The sequence below is a fragment of the Brachyhypopomus gauderio genome, chromosome 10, assembly GCF_052324685.1.
Source record: "Brachyhypopomus gauderio isolate BG-103 chromosome 10, BGAUD_0.2, whole genome shotgun sequence".
NCBI classification, from domain to species: Eukaryota; Metazoa; Chordata; class Actinopteri; order Gymnotiformes; family Hypopomidae; genus Brachyhypopomus; species Brachyhypopomus gauderio.
The window spans coordinates 4,155,216-4,175,215 of record NC_135220.1 but is presented as its reverse complement, the minus strand read 5'-3'; the positions used below and the strand labels follow the sequence as shown (position 1 = coordinate 4,175,215).

Below are 20,000 nucleotides of genomic sequence, written 5' to 3'. Positions count from 1 at the left end.
GTGTGTGACAACCCCATACCGTCACAAGTGCATGAGGGCCTTCCTCTTCCATGTCTACAGACAAGTATACAAGTATACACACTGTAGGTGGTGTGTGTGTGTGTGTGTGTGTGTGTGTGTGTGTGTGTGTGTGTGTGTGTGTGTGTGTGTGTGTGTGTGTGTGTGGACATGACTTAAGAAGTGGGCAGTGAAAGGAAACTCTAATCCCTAATTTCCCAGTGGAGGTATCAGAGTGAAGAGGGTTGCAGCTGGAAAGGGAGATGAGAGAGAGAGAGAGAGAGAGAGAGAGAGAGAGAGAGAGAGAGACAGACTGATTGCTGAGTCTATGAAACATGGCAGCCATGTGTAGTTAGTGCTGTGACACACACAAACACACAAACACACACACACACACACACGACATCAGGCAAACCCACTACCACAGCACCAACACACCTGTCTGAGAAGATCTGTGTAACGTGACAGGAGAAACAGTCTAGTGTGTGTCCTCCAGCAGAAATAAACAGATGGACTGCACATGAAAACTCAGATGACGTAGCTCAGTAGCTAATTTAGGCATCAAACATAATTCCTCTTATTGAGTCTGAATCCCAGAGAACATGTGGCCACACCCACTGAGCATGAAGCCACACCCAACTCAGAAGGACAGCCGCCATTCGCCCACGAGAGCTCACCATGAGTTTGTCCTCCTGGCCTACAGTGACGTGTAAATACCTGTTCATCAAGTCATAATAACAAAATACAGATAAATGGTTGTCTTACTATAACGCCTCGGTCTTAATTATGCTGCAAAGCCTGAAATGTCCTAGTACAGCTGAATGCACAATGATAAACTGGTTACAATGTGACAGTTTCAAAAAAAGGCCTGAAATCAAGATGACTGACTGACGGAGTAGCCGATGTGTAGCGTGTGTGCTGGGACAGCCAGGGACCAATCAGACCCAACGAGGAGGACACTGTTAAACTAGTTAGGACTCATTTAAACTATAAGGACACTAACAGGTCACAAAGGGACAGAGTAACACCAGCGTTTCAATGCCCCTACAAACTACAGGCCTTTACACTGCCTGAGTGTGCAAACACGAACCAGTCTGGGGAATTAAACACACACACACACACTCATACACACACACACACACACACACACCTGGATATCTCACTATGAAAGTGGTGGCCGGACAGACAGTAATTCCCAGAGAGGGAGGCGACCCAGTTCTCCCATCTGGAAATAGATCGCGTCCTGTCTGCTCAGTTTCAGCTGCTTTGGATCAGCAGGAGGCCGAACAGCACACACACGCACACAGGCGCACACACACACACACATGCGTGCGTGCATACATATATTGGTTCATATGACTACTGAGTGCACCTCTCACTCTACCCAGAACATCTCATGAAACTACTGGACACACACACACACACACACACACACAGAGTTCAGGCCGCAACCTAGTTCAGCATGCTGTGTAGGGCACAGGACGCTGCACAGTTCAGGTTTCTAGTTCAGTTTCTTCATTTCCATGGCACCTTCATGAAACGTGGGATAAAGTCAGACGGTCACGTGTCCATACCATACGTGTCCATATTATTATTATTATTATTATTATTATTATTACTACTACTACATTTGACACAGAGCCCACCTGGCCCCTCCCACTGTAGTAGCCACACCTTCTGCAGGATCATGGCTACCATGGTAACAGTGAAAAAGCCTTCAGCTTGATTTATAGTGATCAAGTGACAAGATCTCAGATATACAGAGAGAGCCATAATTACGCTATAACTGCTATAATTGTGACCCTAATTACTATGACAAATGAACACTGAATGGGGTCCAGAAACTCAGAAGAGGTCATCATCAGATCATCATCCTCTCGGTCTGACAGCGGGTGAAGAGGTCATGATACCCATGAGCCATCACACCAGCTAACAACCCGAACACCAGTCACGTCTCTATAACAAGGAGGTTAAAGGTTACACAAGTTCATAGCATCTCCTGTTTATGAGGTGTGATGTGACATGAGATTTTAGCAGATTACATTTTTAAATCCTGAAACTAAACGAGACAATTCTGAATTATAGTATGAGGAAAAAACCAGACCATTTATATTCTGGACACGTGTTTAGCACACATAACTTAGAGAAAGAGAAGAGGAAGAGAAAGAGCAAGAGATACTCCTTTATCTGGCTGTAACATGGCTTCAGTTCAGGAAGTGTTGAATAAGAACAGACAGCCCTAGCTATCAGCAGAATGGGCCTGTGAACCAGGACAGGAATAGAGGAAGTGCTACTATAGGATAGAGGGGTTACGGTGGAGACAAGGGCTCAAAGTGTAGAAGAGCGTTGGAGTGAAGCCTTAAACATTCAGCTTCATTTGCGGGGAAAAATCTCCACTCGAGCCAAACAGAAGAAGTGAATGAGCTGCTAGTCAGAGGGAGAATCGCACTAGCCGCATGGCCTGCGCACGGCAGGGTCTCGTTTGAGGAAAAGGGCTTTGGCCATGGAGTCACAGCCACAGCTAGGACGTAGTAGGACGTGGTATTCTGCCGAGCTTGAAGGGATGGATGGCTTTCCTCCGTGCACAAGCACCAGAGAACCAGACAACACCACTGCAGACTGGGTTCGTGAGGAGTGTGTGTGTGTGTGTGTGTGTGTTTCCTTGGAAGACCCATGGAGAGGTGAAACCACACCACAGTAAAGTGACCCAAACCACTTTTCTTACCTCAGTGTCTTCAATCAGGACACAGTGAGTCAACACTTTCCTGTCAGGATTAAACCAGACTCCGTTTCAGAATGTTTTTACCAAAAGCTTCCTGAACACACATAAGTAGTCGTGTCTCCAACAGTGCTATTGAGATCTTCCAGGAATCTTGTGAATGAAAGTATGGACATCATCTGAAGGTGGAACATTCCACACCAGGATTTGAGAGATTCCACACTGCTCATGTGACTACACACATTGACAAGACTTAGGATCATTGATTTATTAGCTTAACACCAGCCTACAGATATTACACTCTCTCATAAACACGTAAAACAGGATTCTTATGTTCTTATTTACATGACGCTCTGAAAAATGTGGTGAATGGTGATACTGTGAATCTTCTCAAAACATCATACTGATATAGCACTGATAAGGACCTGCTATGCAGGTTTGTTCCAAACAGCCCTGATGTCTCTTAGCAGGAAAAGAAACCCAACTTGTGAATGTGTAATCTGTCACTGTGTAATGCCCAACCCAAACAAATCAATGAAATCAACAAATCAATACATTTATTTCTGTATTATCTGGAGTTCTGCGTTTCATGGCACCACTACACTGACCGGCATCCACAAGCACCGTTTTGACCCCAAGCCCAGTGTAGGTGGGCAGTGTAAGATTAACTCATCATAATGTTCACACTTCATCTTATATTTACATAAACTCGTTAATGACAAAAGGAGACAAGAAACTGAAGCTAGAGTAAAACCTTGTCCAGTGCTTAGAGCCAGTAAAGAGCTTTTCTTCAAAAGCCATTCCGTACGTGCATCATTACACTGCCATAAGGCTTATAACATAAAATATGTTTAATCCCAATTATTTGCATGGCAATCATGAACTAAAATATCATGACCAGCGGCGATAACATGATGTGAGAGGCAATGTTCTGTTCCTTCCTGATAAAGGCCAAGCTGTCCTGGCAGGAAACACACCACTGTGGCACATTATACACATGCTACACCACCATCACGCTACGCCACCGTCACGCTACGCCACCGTCACGCTACGCCACCGTCACGCTACGCCACCGTCACGCTACGCCACCTTCACGCTACGCCACCGTCACGCTACACCACCGTCACGCAACGCCACCGTCACGCAACGCAACCGTCACGCTACGCCACCATCACGCTACGCCACCATCACGCAACATCATCATGTTACATGTTAGAGTAGATCTTTAATGTAGATGTACTTCTTTATATTAGATTAATAACCCAATAAATCATTTATTAGATATATTTCTAATTCTATGTTGTCATTACAGCTGCAGGACTGAAACCTAAGGAAGTAGGTCCAGTTCTGTCCTGCAACCTTTAACAGTGAAGCCCGGCAGAGGTTTGGTCAGTGGTTCTAGTTTGGAGCGAGAGCCCTTGAAGACGGACACTCCCACCCCCCAGACTGACTAGGACTATATCAGACTCTTGGCCCTGTATCAGACTAGTGGGACTATATCAGACTACTAGGACACAAGCCTGCAGATACACTACAGAATATAGCACAAGGGTGCTGGTCAGGTCTTGCTAACCCAGCATCCTTCTCCTCTTCTCGACTTTATGAAGTTTGAACTAGATGACGAGGATAACTGTGGAGAGGGGGGTGTGACCCAGACTTGACTTTAAGTGTTGTGATTAAGACGCTCGCTTACCCACACAGACACACCCACCCACAGATACACACCCCATGCAGACCATACAAGACAACGTAATAAACCGTTGTGTGCTCATGAACAGGAAGTGCCTTTCTCTTATTCCAGGCTTCACACACAAAAACACAAGCAGCTGACTGACCTGCTATAAAAAGTAACGATTAGCTACAAGAAAGAAGTCCTAAAAACAGACACAGCATCCTGAATGAACACAGAAGCCCAAACCACACAAGCCACACCCTAAACCACACAAGCCACACCCCAATCCACACAAGCCACACCCCCAATCCACATATCAAAATCAAGTCAAGCTCAATCATTGCTTCTTACCACAGACGTGTCGAGTGAATCAGCAGGATATGGTGCTAACAGACAGACAGACAGACAGACAGACAGACAGACAGACAGACAGACAGACAGACAGACAGACAGACAGACAGACACCAGGCACCGGTAGTGCATCATAAATAAGGCAGAATACAGAGAGTGCAACCAGACACACAGATGCAATAAACTGTGCACAACAGCATACAATAAACGACACCAATCTCTGCACTACAGATGACACAATCACAAAGGCAGGACGATGGAGGACACACAGTGGAAAATGGGTGTGTGGACTGCAGTCTTACGTGTGTTATACATGCACACTGACAGGAGCAGGAAACGTGTACAGGACACTCAAGAACCAGTGAATCAATGGTTGGTCAGGATGCACACACGATTGCTCAAGAAAACACTGGGATTGGTTAGAGTGCTGAAGAAAACACTGTGATTGGTTAGAGCGCTCGTTTGTGTTGTAGGCCTGCATATCAATATCGCATCTGCTGGGGAATTCAAACTGCAGTGACAAAACAATATCACCGCAGCAATCAAGATACACACCACATTCCCATATATGTGTATACAGACATACAACACAGTCTCACACACACTGACAATCAAGATACACACCACATTCCCATATATGTGTATACAAACAACCCAGTCTCACACACACACTGACAATCAAGACACACACCACATTCCCATATATGTGTATAAAGACAAACAACCCAGTCTCTCACACACACCTACAATCAAGACACACACCACATTCCCATATATGTGTATACAGACAAACAACATCTCACATAAGCGCACACCCCTACAGACAACCAAGACACTGCTTTACTAATATTCAAGTTTATAATGAACATTAAAAAACAAATTCAGTGTTGTAAGCAGTGCAACTTTAGCTAAACTAAAACCTTTGCTTCCAGGGGAAAGGTCAGTTCAAAAGGAAGTGATAAATAATCCCCACAGTCCTGTTCACAAGCCAAACAGGGGTGTCAAACAGGCCTATCAGAAATGTGCCACGTTTGAGTTTAATAGTTCAAAAGATAACAGCTCTGTGAACAGAACAGTTCGTCATTTCCAGTGCAGAAAAGGTGAAACGTCGACCTGTTTAGCAGCCAAAGCTGCGTGAAATGAGAAAGCTGAGCAGTCTGGCACCACAATCCAGGAGGTGGGTGTCATCTCCACCACAGACCCGTGCTCCTCCCTCCCCTCTTCGACCTCCCCTCTTCAATCATAGATCTCCCCCTCATAGACCTCCCCTCTTCAATCATAGACCCCTCCCTCATAGACCTCTCCTCTTCCCTCATAGACCTCCCCTCTTCAATCATAGACCTCCCCCTCATAGACCTCCCCTCTTCAATCATAGACCTCCCCCTCATAGACCTCCCCTCTTCAATCATAGACCCCTCCCTCATAGACCTCTCCTCCTCCATCATAGACCTCTCCATCATAGACCTCCCCTCTTCCCTCATAGACCTCCCCTCTTCAATCATAGATCTCCCCCTCATAGACCTCCCCTCTTCAATCATAGATCTCCCCCTCATAGACCTCCCCTCTTCAATCATAGATCTCCCCCTCATAGACCTCCCCTCTTCAATCATAGACCCCTCCCTCATAGACCTCTCCTCTTCCCTCGTAGATGTCCCCACCTCAGACCTCCCCTCTTCCCTCATAGACCTCCCCTCTTCAATCATAGACCTCCCCCTCATAGACCTCTCCTCCTCCATCATAGACCTCTCCATCATAGACCTCTCCTCTTCCCTCATAGACGTCCCCCCTCAGACCTCCGCTCTTCGATCATAGACCTCCCCTCTTCAATCATAGACCTCCCCTCTTCAAACATAGATATCCCCCGTCAGACCTCTGCTCTTCGATCAAAGACCTCCCTCTTCAATCATAGACCTCACCTCATAGACCTCCCCTCTTCCCTTCATAGACGTCCCCCCTCAGGGGGTTTTACTGTGTCTCAGGAGTGAGACACAGTAAAACCTTTAACTGCTTGCAGACACCCGTGGCAGGAAATATAGAAGCAACACTAGCACCAACACCAGGCCAATAGACCGTGACCACTTCCTCAATCCACACAGCCAGAGAGCTTCACACACTCCAACTGCAGGCGTGCAGGACGAAGCAGTTGTTTCTTCATCACTTCACAAAGGGTAGTCAGGGTAGGACCGTGGTCACCTCTGGGCCAAGACGGCAGACAACAGCAGAACTGGAACTCAACTAATAGCTCAAGGATCCATCTGCATCTTCCATGAAAGAACTTGAAAAACAACAACAGCAACAACAACAACAACAACAGATCTACTATGATCATTCTGCTGAAGTTCTAGCGTTAACCTTCCCCCTTAAGCTCAGTTACTCGTGTGTCTCCTGTAGCTCACCCAGCCTGAGGAGGAAGAGCACGGTGCACAAAAGCCTGTTGACCTCCAGATGTTTGCAGGCAGGTTCTGCAGTGGTCTCGTGTCTGGAAGGAGATGCAGGCCCTACGCTTGCTGAGTCTCTCAGTAGTATCCAGGAGAGCTGGGGGAGCCGAGCGTGACACCCCAGTCCCAGCCAAACGCCCTCTCTCTCGCCCCATCTCCAGTATCTACGCCCGTTTATTGGGCAGGTGGGAGATGAATGTTACTTTGTTTCTGTGTGTGAGAAACCTGAAGTGAGGTTCGCTGTAGGTTATCGTAGATCTGACGTCTGGCGGTCATACGTACCAACAGCACTCATGCAGTGACACACAAACCCACAATTAGGTTAATTAACCAAAGACTTCACAGACTGGAAGGTGTGTGCACCACGGTGGCCATGTTCAACACCAAACTGGATCCTCTCATCAACGTTGTGGGTTTCATTCCCAGGGAGCACACTTACTAAGAAACAAGGCCAATCCTGTAAATGTAAAACAGTAACAGCTAACAGCACCACACCCCCACACCTCCTGGAAAGGTCAACAAAAGCTTTTTGAAGAACCCAACATGTATGCCAGCGGGTTCACCGATACACATGTTCTGGTATCTGCCATTAGTAAAGCGCTGTATTCCCGTAATGTGCTGACTTTGGTGACCTCTCTGTCAGTATCAGTGGGTGTTTGTTTCTGCAGATTGGAAAAAAGTTACAATTTAAGTGATAAGAAAATGCATTCGCTTCAGAGTTTGTCATTGAGTTGTATTTTACCTTAGATAGCCAAAGGTAAGCCGTGTGGTTTGCCATTCAGGTGGTGGTCATGTCCAGTGTGACCAGTGACACTCGAAACATTCACACGGAAGTGAAACTCCCTTCACCAGACCACCAGTTCCACAGAACTACAGTAACTTTTAATAAACGTGATGTGTCTGAACCTTGTGCTCACACAGCGTTGAACCCATGACAAGGTCTCGGAGAGAGACGAGGTTCACGCGAACGAGTGGAATCACGGGTTCGTTTGTGGGGGGACGATATTTCGTGTCTCAACTTTAAATCAGGCAGCTTGTCCAGGTCTGCTCGCTATCCACGTTGGAACGAGAGACATTCCAGGAAGCAGAGAGTTGGATGTTTTCAGTCCTTACACAACAGCGGGGACAAGTCTCGACACGACACCAACACAACGAAGGGAATAACAGTGCAGGAATACTCCTCACATTCTAGATCAATTATGAAACCCGGAGTGCGTGCGCGTCTGAGCGAGGCTGACATGGCCAGACTGCGAGAGACAGTCTGTGTGAAGAGCAGGTGGAGAACCAGGGTGGTGTGCTTCACAAGGTACTGGACCATTTAAGGGGGAGCGACGGCCCCTGGTTCTGAACTGCTGGGGGCACAATCCTCTATTCTGCATAACAGCCAAAAAGATCACATTCCTCAGAGGCTAAGAGCAAACATGCTATTAAAACCTACACAATACAAGCCACATTCCAGAGTCAAACCTGCTCGGGAGGAATTTTGATTTTGGCAGGGGTGAGAGGTCGTCAGAGGGGGCAGACCCACGGGAAACCTCAGCACGTCGAGTCCCCTAACGGACACGTCCACTCCTCGCAGCAGATAAGGCCGTCATTAGCGAGCAGGCCGTGCGTCAGGCTCTCTACCCACACCAACACACACCCGGCCCTGCTCGTGTTTACACAGCAAAATCAGACAACTGACATTTGGATTAGACACTGTAAATCAAACATCAGTAACGCAATCACAGCACTTCTCTACAGGCGTCTGGGGCTCACCAAACTGGATCTAAACATTCACTGGTGAAAAATGAATGTAGATCGCAGCATTCTCGGGGACTTATACAGGACTGAGAGGAGAGCAGGCACACAGCAGGAGGGATGGCCAGTTTCACTCTTCACCCTCTCCCTCACTTTTGTCCCTCTTCCTCTCTCACTGCTGTATCTGTCTGTCTCTTTCACTCTCTCTCTCTCATACGCACACAAATTCTCTCCCTCGTCGGTCTCGCTCTCTCTCTCTGGCACCAAACACACACCATCACCCATTAATTCTGCTCCATTACATGCTGCCCGGTCCCTCTCACTGCCTGACCATGACAGCCGTGGACTCAGCCAGGCCAGAGACACCACAGCAAACGGGAGACAAAGGCCTCCAGGCTCCACGCTCAGATTCAAGCCGCCTGCAAGAGTCTCCGCACTGGAATTGTGATTAAGTCTCTCTAATGCAATTAACTTGAGAAGAGAGAGCGCAGGCTCATTCAACACCGGAGCCCCGTGTGCTGGGCCTCAACACCGGAGCCCCGTGTGCTGGGCCTCAACACCGGAGACCCGTGTGCTGGGCCTCAACACCGGAGACCCGTGTGCTGGGCCTCAACACCGGAGAGCCGTGTGCTGGGCCTCAACACCGGAGAGCCGTGTGCTGGGCCTCAACACCAGAGAGCCGTGTGCTGGGCCTCAACACCGGAGAGCCGTGTGCTGGGCCTCAACACCGGAGAGCCGTGTGCTGGGCCTCAACACCGGAGACCCGTGTGCTGGGCCTCAACACCGGAGACCCGTGTGCTGGGCCTCAACACCGGAGACCCGTGTGCTGGGCCTCAACACCGGAGACATGTAATTGAGTGGCTGCACAGGGAGCCCACACTGCCACTTTAAGATTACAGATTTCAGAAGACTCAACAGTGAGGTGCGGCTGGATTTCACAATGGTTAGAGTCAACCACAACGAGGACTAATAAATCTCCAAGTGAAACCTGAATGGTATATAATACAAACAGGGCAAGCGGACATTGCCAAAGTTCAAATATCATTGGCGGAGAACGTCTGAATCAGATGTTTTTCAGCCACCTCGTCCATAGACCACAGCGCAGCGCTGATGCTCGGACAGCCCCGTCCAGAACCTCATTTAACTGAACAGTGTTTGGACTGAACACACCCGTTATGTGTTAGTTTCAGTTTAACTTCATGCAGAAACATTGCAGACGACCAGGCTTATCAGAAAACACATACGGACGTGGTCTGTTAATGTTTAATAACTCATTTATTCTCACCAAATGAAAATCAATATTCGCACACTTTCCGTATTAAAGGCATTCGGTTGGTGTTTTATTTTTATACAGTGTTTACGGACTGATCCCCATCTCAATGTGGGCTCGTACAACTCACATGTTTATTGGTTCCGAACAATATGCAGCTAGCAAAGACCCGTCGGGTGGGAGGACCACTAGTCCACTACTACAGTGATATTCGGTTATTATTATTTTAATTTCGTGTTTTAACAGATGTCCAGTCTGGGTACAAAGCGGAGCGGGCCGAGCCGGTCCACCCTACACCAGTGGCCGTGCTAGGAGAACCGGAGCGGGCCAGAGGTGTCGGCACGGATCCGTTATGCCCATGTAGGACCGCCTGTTTGTTTCCACACAACACATTTCCAGCTCTTTAAGCCCTTATCTAAATGTACCGAGCCCGAGACGGGCTGTTGTTCGGAACCAGAACCCGCCCTTATCCCAGTAATATAATATATGTTTTCACACGGTAGCTACAGACCTCGTTCTTCATCCCCCCGCCGGTGTTTGGACGTTTTACCTGAGTAAACTGGACAGCGGGTGGGAGGACGAGCCGTGTCCGCCGCCGCCACCCGCGCTGCCCGCTCCGCCGCCGCCGCCGCCCGCCGACTGTCTCTTCCCGGACAAGAGCTTCTCCACGGCGGCGAGGTTCCCGGTGCGCGCCGCCTCGAGCAGCTCCTGCTCCTTCCCCATCACCGGGGGGTGAGGGGAGCCCGCGGGGGACACGGAGCCGATTCACGGGGTGGTGGTGGTGGTGAGGGGAGACCGAAGGGTTTGTCGTCCGGCCCGGCTGCGCTCCGCTCCGGTTCCGTCCTCTCGTGTGTTGTTCCCGCTCCGGGAAAACTTTCCTCCCAGCGCCGCCGCACAAACTTCCTCCGTCCGCCCCGGACACGTCACTTCCGAACCGCTCGCCTCACCGTGCGGGTCGCTCCCGAGACGTGGAGCCTAATCGCTTCATTACACTCACTCTCCTAATGCCCTATTAGGGAACCGGGATCAATACAGCCGATAGGTTTGGGTTTGCCCATACGCCCATTATGTAGTATCGATCCAGAAACAAATCCCCACTGGTCTACTGACCCGCCCGCCTGCTTACGGTCAACGGGGTGAACCAGAACCACAGAGACAATGTGATTCAACTTGGAGCAAAAAAATCCGATTATTTCATTTAAGAAGATTTTTGTCATAAATGGAAGCATAAATGCACAAATGACTATAGTGCATTTGTTGTTGGCATTTGTTATTTATAATGTCAAGATTTGCAACACCAACAGCAAATGCATTGTGTACAGTTTATTTAACAGTGTAGTTCATGTAGATCATGGCGTCCAAGCGTGCCAGAAGTCACTATTGGCTCTCCTGACCTGAGCCAAGTTTAAGGATTTTTTCCCCCTGTGATAGCCTTTCCTTAAAATATTAAGAAAAATGTTGATAACACATAAGTAGTGAAATATCTTGAAAATAGATATTTACTTAGATATTTACTTTTTCGCACGTTTAGTATTTGCGGGTTCTCTTCCTTCTTGTTTGAACTCTATTTCCACAGAAGTCATTTCACAAAAAAAATCTCAGACTCTTGGCACTGTGTTTATGCCCCTTCTGCTGAGTGAATCAGTTTTATCCCAAAGGAAAAAGCAGGTAAATATGGCCTACATAAAACACATGGTTCTTGGTGTCTGCTCAGAAGATATGATGATGACAGTGATATATTACGGTATGTTCTGTGGGTATTGTTCATGGGAGTGACGCCCTGCAGAGAACTGTAGCTCTGAAACACCAGCAGCTCTCTTTTGGGAATTTAGGCCTATACTGCAGTACAAAAACAACCACAAGTACCATAAAAAATGTTGTCGATGCAAGCTAGATGCTGAAATATTGTGTTACATTTATAGCTTAGAATTCAGTTCAATTTACAAAACCACAAGGAATGACCGCAAGAATGGCTAAATGAATACATTTTATAAACAGTTTCTTTTTGTGTTCACCTGATAGTGGAGAGTGGTCTAGTACAGATAAGATGAAAACAAATCTGTGACTCTGTAAATCTGTAAATATTTATTGTAACACCCTCACATTCCTACAAGTCATTGTAGTTGACAAAACATTTTCTCATAGTCTTCAAAAACATAGCGCAATATATGTATTTTTACTTTAATCTAAAATGTATTTGTACATGCATTTGTACGCCTCGTCAGTGTAAATACACAAAACTGTATAAAAACCGAATTATCTGCGTCTGTGACTCTTATTTTGACATTTTCAGGGACAGGAAGTTATCGCTGCTGTTGAGACTAGATTCACTTCCGCGAGGCTGCTATAGGTAGGTAATTATAAGTCTTTCTACAATTCGGTACGTTTTCTATTCTTCATCAGTTAATATTAATGATAAATCCGAGGTGTTTTGTGTAACTCCAGTGTGTTTTTATTTGACAGATATCTAATGTAAAACACGTAAGATCGTGACAGTGATAGTTGGTGTATAGGTTTGCTAGCTAAATGGTGTAGCTGGTCATTTTAGCAGAACTATAATGATCTTAACTCCATTTTGTGTTTTAATCGGTCATGCAATTTAGCTACGTGTACAAAATCAAGGATTGACCCGTTTTAAACACGGTGGTTCTGATAGTTTTCTGGCCTGGTAATACACACCCATTCCAAAAAATTAGAATATCCATTATTCCATTCAAAAGGTTTCATAGATTATAGGTTCAGGGCCCACAATTTAAACGATTTCAAGTATGTATTTGTTTATTTCTACATAATTTGGGCCTCCAGCTCATAAAACCCATGAAAACAGGATAGGGAGGGAGATGTCTGGTTCCTTGGGTCCTGCCACTTCTGAACCTGAGCCAATGTAGGAAGCGTCTCAACTGGGCCAAGGAGAAGAAGGGCTGGACTGTTGGTCAGTGATCCAAGGTCCTTTTCCGATGAAAGAAAAGTGTGCCTTTCATTCGGAAATCAAGGTCCAAGATGGGTGAGGAACAGAACCCAAACAGGTCCAGTGTGAAATATCCAGTCGGTCATGATTTGGGGTGCAGTGTCTGATTTAAAAATCAGAGTTTACCAACACCTGTACCAAAGGTCACCTCAACAGTCTACCAGAAAGTTTTAGAGGACTTAATGATTCCTTCTGCTGAGGATCTGTATGGAGATGCAGATTTCATCTTCCAAAAGGACGTGGCCCTTTCCCACGCTGCCCGAAGCACCAAAGCCTGGTTTGATGCCCATGTCATCAAAGTGCTTGACTGGCCAGTCAATTTGCTGGACTTAAACCCCATTGAGAATCTATGGAGTATTCTCAAGAGGAAAATGAGGGCGATCAGACCCAACAACAAAGAAGAGCCGATGGCAAACATCAAGGAGATCTGGGCTTCCATAACTGGAAGCCACAGGCTGACTGCCTCAATGCCACAGGCTGACTGCCTCAATGCCACAGGCTGACTGCCTCAATGCCACAGGCTGACTGCCTCAATGCCACAGGCTGACTGCCTCAATGCCACAGGCTGACTGCCTCAATGCCACGTTGCGTTGAGGCAGTGTTTAAAGCAAAGGGATTCCCAACCTGTATTGGAGATTGACATATCGTTTTGAAAGTACCATATTTTTGTTGTTTTGATGTGATCATAATTCCTTTTTTTTCCTGCAAAAACTACTAGAGTAGTTTGGGCTGATTTCTCCACAGTATTCAAATGTTTTTTTTTATCTTGTTTTCATGGGTTTTATGAGCTGGAAGCCCATTATTATGTCAAAATAAACAAATAAACACATTTAAATTGTGGGCCCTGACTCTATAATCTATGAAAGTTTGACTTTTTGAATGGAGTCATGGAAATTAATCAACTTTTCCATGATAACATTTTTTGTAATGGGTCTGTAGGGTAATGTGAAAAGCATTTTATAGCAATAACTTGCAGCAATGCAGCAAGAACCCCAAGCTCTTGTATTTTCAGCTGTATCTGCTCTTGTCCGTTGTGTGTGTGTGTCCGTCCCCAGTGGACTACGGGAGGCATGGCAGACCCGGCACGCGTGAAGAATGAACTGGTGACAGATAGCGTGAGCGCACCTCAGTCTCTGCAGGACGAAAACGCGTCAGACGTTTCTGGTGGCGCTGGTGCATCTAATGTCTGCGAGGCGAGTGCTGAGCGTCTGGCCACCAAGCAGGAAGACAAGATGGTGAGTTAGACGTGCACGACGACACGCGTCAGCAAACCTCAGGAAGAACCTTCAACAACCTGCCGCAGAACTGCTTTAGTACTCGGGCTGATTCTAATCTAATTCTAATCTCCGGTTCGCGTCTCCACAGGGCCTCATTAAGGAGGACGAGGAGGAGGAGGGGCCCTCGGGTGCAACGCGCCCCCCCTTAAAGAAACTAAAAGTGGAACCTGAGAAAAAGAAAGAGAAGCGACACAAAATTGACGAGGACGAAATTCAGAAGATGCAGTGAGTGTTGTTGACTGCAGCAAGGGACAGAGTCCTCAGTGTTGGGGTCTGGAGGTCAAATATTGATACCCGCTAAAAAAAAGTACACAAGCGGCCACGTTAAGTAACAGTGTTTCATATTGCTGAATCATGGTGATTAGGATGAAATACTGAAAATGGAGTGAGTTATTCTCTTGACTCTGGATGCTCTCTGCAGTTTTGGATGTGTGATCTTTGGATGGATTTGTTCCACATATTTGAAGTGAACAGAGCACCAGTAGAGGTCCTTGCTTGTGGTTTTAAGGCAAACCGAGTGTCCTTTTCCCCAGGGTCCTAGTGTCCTCATTCTCAGAGGAGCAGCTGAACCGGTATGAAATGTACAGACGTGCAGCTTTCCCGAAAGCAGCCATTAAAAGGGTGAGAGCGTCTTCCCCTCTCCTCGCGTGCCTGGTGCTCGTGTGCCCCATGACAGGCGGGCTACGTTTGTGCAGTTCTAAACTTCTTCTCTTCTCTTTCAGCTAATTCAGTCCATCACAGGGTCATCTGTCTCCCAGAATGTGGTCATCGCCATGTCGGGCATCTCGAAGGTGTTTGCTGGGGAGATTGTTGAAGAAGGTAGGCGTACCAGGTTGGCACGTGTCCTTGTAGTGGATGGCAGGGTTAACAGGGCTGTGGTTGTTCATGCTGTGACTGTTGTCTACAGCTCTGGATGTGTGTGAGAAGTGGGGGGACACGCCCCCTCTGCAGCCCAAACACATGCGGGAGGCGGTGAGGAGACTGAAGAGCAGAGAACAGATCCCCAACACCAAATACAAACGCATCCTCTTCCACTGAGGGCCCCGCCCCCTGCAATGCCCCGCCCCCCCAGCATCTCAGAGCGGACTGTCCTTCAGAGCCTGTCTCGTGGCTCACAGGCTGGCCTGGACCTCAGGGTTGAGGAACGTACCTGACTGGTCCTTTGTAAGAGTGGAGGGAGGGAGGGGCATGCTGGGAAGGGAACACAGAGACCTTCTTCTGTTAGTTCTGCCTGAGGGATGAGGAAGTGGCCTGGAGACCAGTGTAGCATCTCGGCTCCTCCCACTGTTGCTCTCCTGAGACACCGTCCAATCAGCAGACGAGAAGATCCTTCTTCATGAAAGATTTATTTCATGCCTTTATTTTAATGATTTAGTCCCAGTTCTTGATGTAAATACTTTTGTTTTATTTACTTACAGGTTTATTTGTTTAAATAAAGTGTTTGTAAAATGTTATGACTTTTACCTAGATAGATTTCTAAGGAACAATCTTCCAGTAATTGAAGTTCCTACAACCTTGCTGTACTTTAGTTTGTACAGTGACATAGCCCTTTGTACAGCCCCCTCTTACACTCTCACTGCATGGGAAATAAACACAAACTACAATTTTGAACCTTAAGATAAACTTTTTATTAATTTAGGGTCATTTGTTCACACGTCATGGTTCACAGAACCAAGTTTTTTTTTAATTGATGGAGGTATAAAATGTGGAATCGGATCACAATACTGTATGTATTCAGAACAGGGAGGGTGTGTGTGTGTGTGTGTGGGGGGGGGGGGGGTGTAGGCTGCAATGTTTTGCAGATATGTAATTGAATACAGGTTCACATGTTTAAATCAGTCATCTGAACTACCTAAAACAGGGCCCATTTCATTATAATGGTCACATCCATCCAAACAATCATGACATTAGTACGCAGACCTCATTATTACAGGCCTTAGCAGACTACCACTTAGAGAAAATGAAAACTAAGATAACGTTAAAAGAACATACTAAACATACTTTTGGCAAAGCCATACAAACTACAGGATACTAAAACACATCCAAACACCATGTGTGTGTGTATGCTGGCTGAGGGAAGATATGTGAACGAGGGCTTTGTTTGTAGAGACTAGCGGGAGGACTCAGGTCTGGGTCAGCACCATCGAACTGTGGCCAGTAGAGCAGCCCCGCGACTGCTGCAGTTCCACTCACGGCCACTAGGCGGAGTATGGCGTGCTGGAGGTAAAGCCTGACTCCTTCCGGAGCAGCATAAAAGCAGTCTCACCGAGTTCTCTTCAGCCCAAATGAGCTTTCAGATATGATGGTAATAAATAGTGTTTCATAGAATAACAATCACATTTCCCAGCCAGGGTGCAGGGAAACGTATCTCCTCCTGCTGAAAGACTGAATCCTTGAATCCTCAGTATTAAAAAGCCATTTCATCACGTGGAGGGTAAGCCATTAGCTTAAAAGCACATGGAGGACAGAAAATGAAATGTAAAAATTGCTAACAGAAGGGAAACACACAAATACACTTCTACCTTGGTCATATCTTGACAGGACACAAAAATACTTTAAATGACAGAGGTTGTGACCTTGACACTGTTTCATCTACGGAAAATATCAAGTCATGCTTAAAAATATATATATATATTAAAAAAAAGGTTTAAAAAAGGAAATATTTGCCTACTCCATGCAGTGACAAAAAAGCTACTCCACGGTTCCAATATTAAGTTTGTCAAATGTAAAGAGATTTCAGAGACTTTAAAGTCTTCAGAAAGACTTTTCCATATACAGTACAAAAGGTCTGTACCAGTTACACATATGGAAGACAGAATACTCTCAGATTGACATTTAGTGACAGGTTAGTGTGCAAAATTCAACACACGTCACATTGCCAATTAGAGCAAGATGTCATACCCCTATACAGACAGCAGGTGTCGCCCTCTCACGTGTAGTCGCTACAGCCGAGACGAACGGAAATGTCTGGTGTGCAGCCAACACATATACTCCTTGCAGTTATTTTTACACGGCTCCTTGCAGCTTGCCTTCAACACACGGTGTTTTATATCTGAGGGGACATTTTCAGTAAAGAAAAGGCAGACGAGACCAGTAATACTGTAATTTCAGTAATACTGACATTTCCTCACTGTTCACTACACCAGCTGCACATTACTGGAGCAGAACTGGTGTAGTTCTGAGCTCTGTGGGATTCTGGAAAGCCATCGTAACACTTTATAATACCGCCTTTAACACTTAAGTACCAAAGCCATCGTAACACTTTATAATACCGCCTTTAACACTTAAGTACCAAAGCCATCGTAACACTTTATAATACCGCCTTTAACACTTAAGTACCAAAGCCATCGTAACACTTTATAATACCGCCTTTAACACTTAAGTACCAAAGCCATCGTAACACTTTATAATACCGCCTTTAACACTTAAGTACCAAAGCCATCGTAACACTTTATAATACCGCCTTTAACACTTAAGCACCAAAGCCATCGTAACACTTTATAGTACCGCCTTTAACACTTAAGTACCAAAGGTAAATATATCAAATGGTGACATTGTAATAGTTCATCTTTATAAGTACTCAAGCTGTCAGTGTTATGACCACAGAATCATTTCACACAGCTTCTGTCTCCTGACTTGTTTGTGCAAATCATGTTAGAAAAATGAGAACGTGAACAAAGTTGTGTTCTATACAAACTGACACACACACGTACACACACACGTACACACATGAGTCTGGAGCAGTATGAGAGCTACATGAGTGAGGTCATTACTATGTCATTATCCAAATCAATAATACACATGCCCACGCATTACCACACACACACTTTAACTGAAACAGCTCAGGTTTTCATACAGTGCAATGGATGTTTTTTTTTTACCCCGTATACTCTCTTAAAACCACACACACTCTCTCTCTCCTCTCTCTCTCTCTCTCTCTCTCACACACACACACACACACACACACACACACACTCACACACTCACACTGCGTTGATCCACCTAAATAGCAGCCTATGAAACTATACCATTTTACTGTACAGCTGAGCTGTAGTGTGCACAGGTAGTTGTGCCCATGGAGAGGTGGGGCAACCCTAACCCTACCCTACTGAGATATTACCGGAGCCCCACTGGGGAAGACAGCGTGCACTGGGAGAGTAGGGCGGGTGGGCGGGGTTCAGAGTGCACAAGGCCCCTCCCACTGACACACCCCATCCTGTAAGAACTGAGTCAATTCAATATGCACTAGAGTGAGAGATGGGGTGGAGGGTGGGGGGGGGGTGACAGAGTAAGAGAGGGGGAGAGAGAGAGATGGTGAACTGGAAGACTCAGGGTTGCTGAGAGGTGAAGGTGTACTTTGACGGCACACGGGAGTGTGGTCATCATCACCCTCCTGCAGTGGGAGGTCACAGGTTGAAGGACGGGTCATATCTGCGAATCTCCAGCAGGAGGCGCTCTCGGTCAGAGAGAGCAGCGCTGAGAGCTGCCTGGGTGTCATAGAGCTGAGACTCCAGAGTCTGCAGAGAGACACATAGCAGAGAGACACGCAGCAGTGAGACACGCAGCAGTGAGACACACACCCATCATTACAGTTCTACACTGTCTTGACGCTTCAGTACATCTAACACTACGTAATCCAACACTGGTTTAGAACTAGGACAGAACTCCACATATAAGATCACAACCTCGCTACAGTTAGGCGTCCGAACTCCCCTCTAACTATACGTCTTGATTTGGTTGTTTTACTGTTCAGGGGTGAGTTTCCCGAAAGGTTCTTAGCGCTAAGTACTTCTTAACCTCGTACGTTTCATACGAGGTTACGAAGTACTTAGCGCTACGAACGTTTCGGGAAACCCACCCCAGAACTGTATCTTAGTATAAACACGGAACAATGACTGACTAGACTGAGTAATGTCACCTGTCTTCACTGGGGACTCACCGCCAGGTAGATCAGATACTCAGGCTGAGCACAGAACGAAAAAACAAACACCACCACTTCAGCCATGAATTATACAGGCCGTTTAGAGCTGAGAACTGTAGTTAAGACACTAAATCCCACCTGGCCATTCAGTTAAGACTCACGTTACGTAAGTGCACTGTGAGACAGGACAGAGAGCAACCACTGAACTGTAAAACAGGAGAGAGAGAGACAGAGGAGAAAGTAATCGCTGTCTGCCTGTCTCGCTTTTCGTCCGTCTCTCTGACTGTCTCACTCAGTTGGAACCAAGATGCATGAAGAAGACGTATGACTGACAGCAGTAAGCCCCGCCTTCTCATGCCTGTGTTCAGTGTTTGCTTCAAAGGTCTAAATCTCATTTAATTCATGTTCCTTGGTCCAGGTGGCCTTCTAAGTGTTGCTAGGGTAAACCAGGTAGATAAACAAATATAAGAAATACTGTGTGAATCAATGCTGAGTGTAACTTAAAACTTCCAAAGCAAAACAGATCCACAGCTGGAGGACTGTCAAACGAGTGTGTGTGTGTGTGTGTGTGTGTGTGTGTGTGTGTGTGTGTGTGTGTGGGTGTGTGTGTGTGTGTGTATGTATGTGTGTGTGTGTGTGTGTGTGTG

The 20,000-nt window shown here is 46.4% G+C and overlaps 3 protein-coding genes across 11 annotated transcripts in view; 1 reads left to right on the top strand and 2 right to left on the bottom strand.

Moving 5' to 3' along the window:
* Positions 1-11,237, bottom strand: part of anks1aa (ankyrin repeat and sterile alpha motif domain containing 1Aa) — a 74,561-nt gene extending 63,324 nt beyond the window's left edge. For 2 of the 8 annotated variants that reach the window (XM_077018871.1, XM_077018874.1), the window contains exon 1: positions 10,738-11,227. In XM_077018871.1, the coding sequence (XP_076874986.1) occupies positions 10,738-10,910 (173 nt within the window). In that variant the 5' untranslated portion in view covers positions 10,911-11,227. Of the gene's footprint in view, positions 1-10,737 lie in introns of all 8 variants that reach the window. The other 6 variants (XM_077018869.1, XM_077018868.1, XM_077018867.1 and 3 more) reach the window with 6 other exon arrangements.
* Positions 11,238-11,775: 538 nt separating this feature from the next.
* taf11 (TAF11 RNA polymerase II, TATA box binding protein (TBP)-associated factor) lies at positions 11,776-16,043 on the top strand. 2 transcript variants are annotated; one of them, XM_077018875.1, is made up of 7 exons: positions 11,776-11,855; positions 12,481-12,537; positions 14,211-14,390; positions 14,521-14,657; positions 14,966-15,053; positions 15,155-15,251; positions 15,340-16,043. In XM_077018875.1, the coding sequence occupies exons 3-7, from the start codon at positions 14,226-14,228 to the stop codon at positions 15,468-15,470; spliced, it is 618 nt and encodes a 205-aa protein (XP_076874990.1). In that variant the 5' UTR covers positions 11,776-11,855; positions 12,481-12,537; positions 14,211-14,225; the 3' UTR covers positions 15,471-16,043. The 2 variants fall into 2 exon arrangements, with proteins under 2 accessions (XP_076874990.1, XP_076874993.1); XM_077018878.1 differs by lacking the exons at positions 11,776-11,855; positions 12,481-12,537 and adding an exon at positions 12,558-12,567.
* Positions 16,044-16,212: 169 nt separating this feature from the next.
* Positions 16,213-20,000, bottom strand: part of bltp3a (bridge-like lipid transfer protein family member 3A) — a 29,948-nt gene continuing 26,160 nt past the window's right edge. Inside the window, exon 21 of the mRNA XM_077018879.1 lies at positions 16,213-18,949. Within this exon, the coding sequence (XP_076874994.1) occupies positions 18,839-18,949 (111 nt within the window). The 3' untranslated portion in view covers positions 16,213-18,838. The remainder of the gene's footprint in view (positions 18,950-20,000) is intronic.

Coding starts and splice junctions, on each gene's coding strand:
- taf11 (XM_077018875.1), top strand. CDS start 14,226: ATGGCAGACCCGGCACGCGTGAAGAATGAACTGGTGACAGATAGCGTG. Junction 14,658..14,965: donor GACGAAATTCAGAAGATGCA/GTGAGTGTTGTT, acceptor CCTTTTCCCCAG/GGTCCTAGTGTCCTCATTCT. Junction 15,054..15,154: donor CGAAAGCAGCCATTAAAAGG/GTGAGAGCGTCT, acceptor CTTCTCTTTCAG/CTAATTCAGTCCATCACAGG.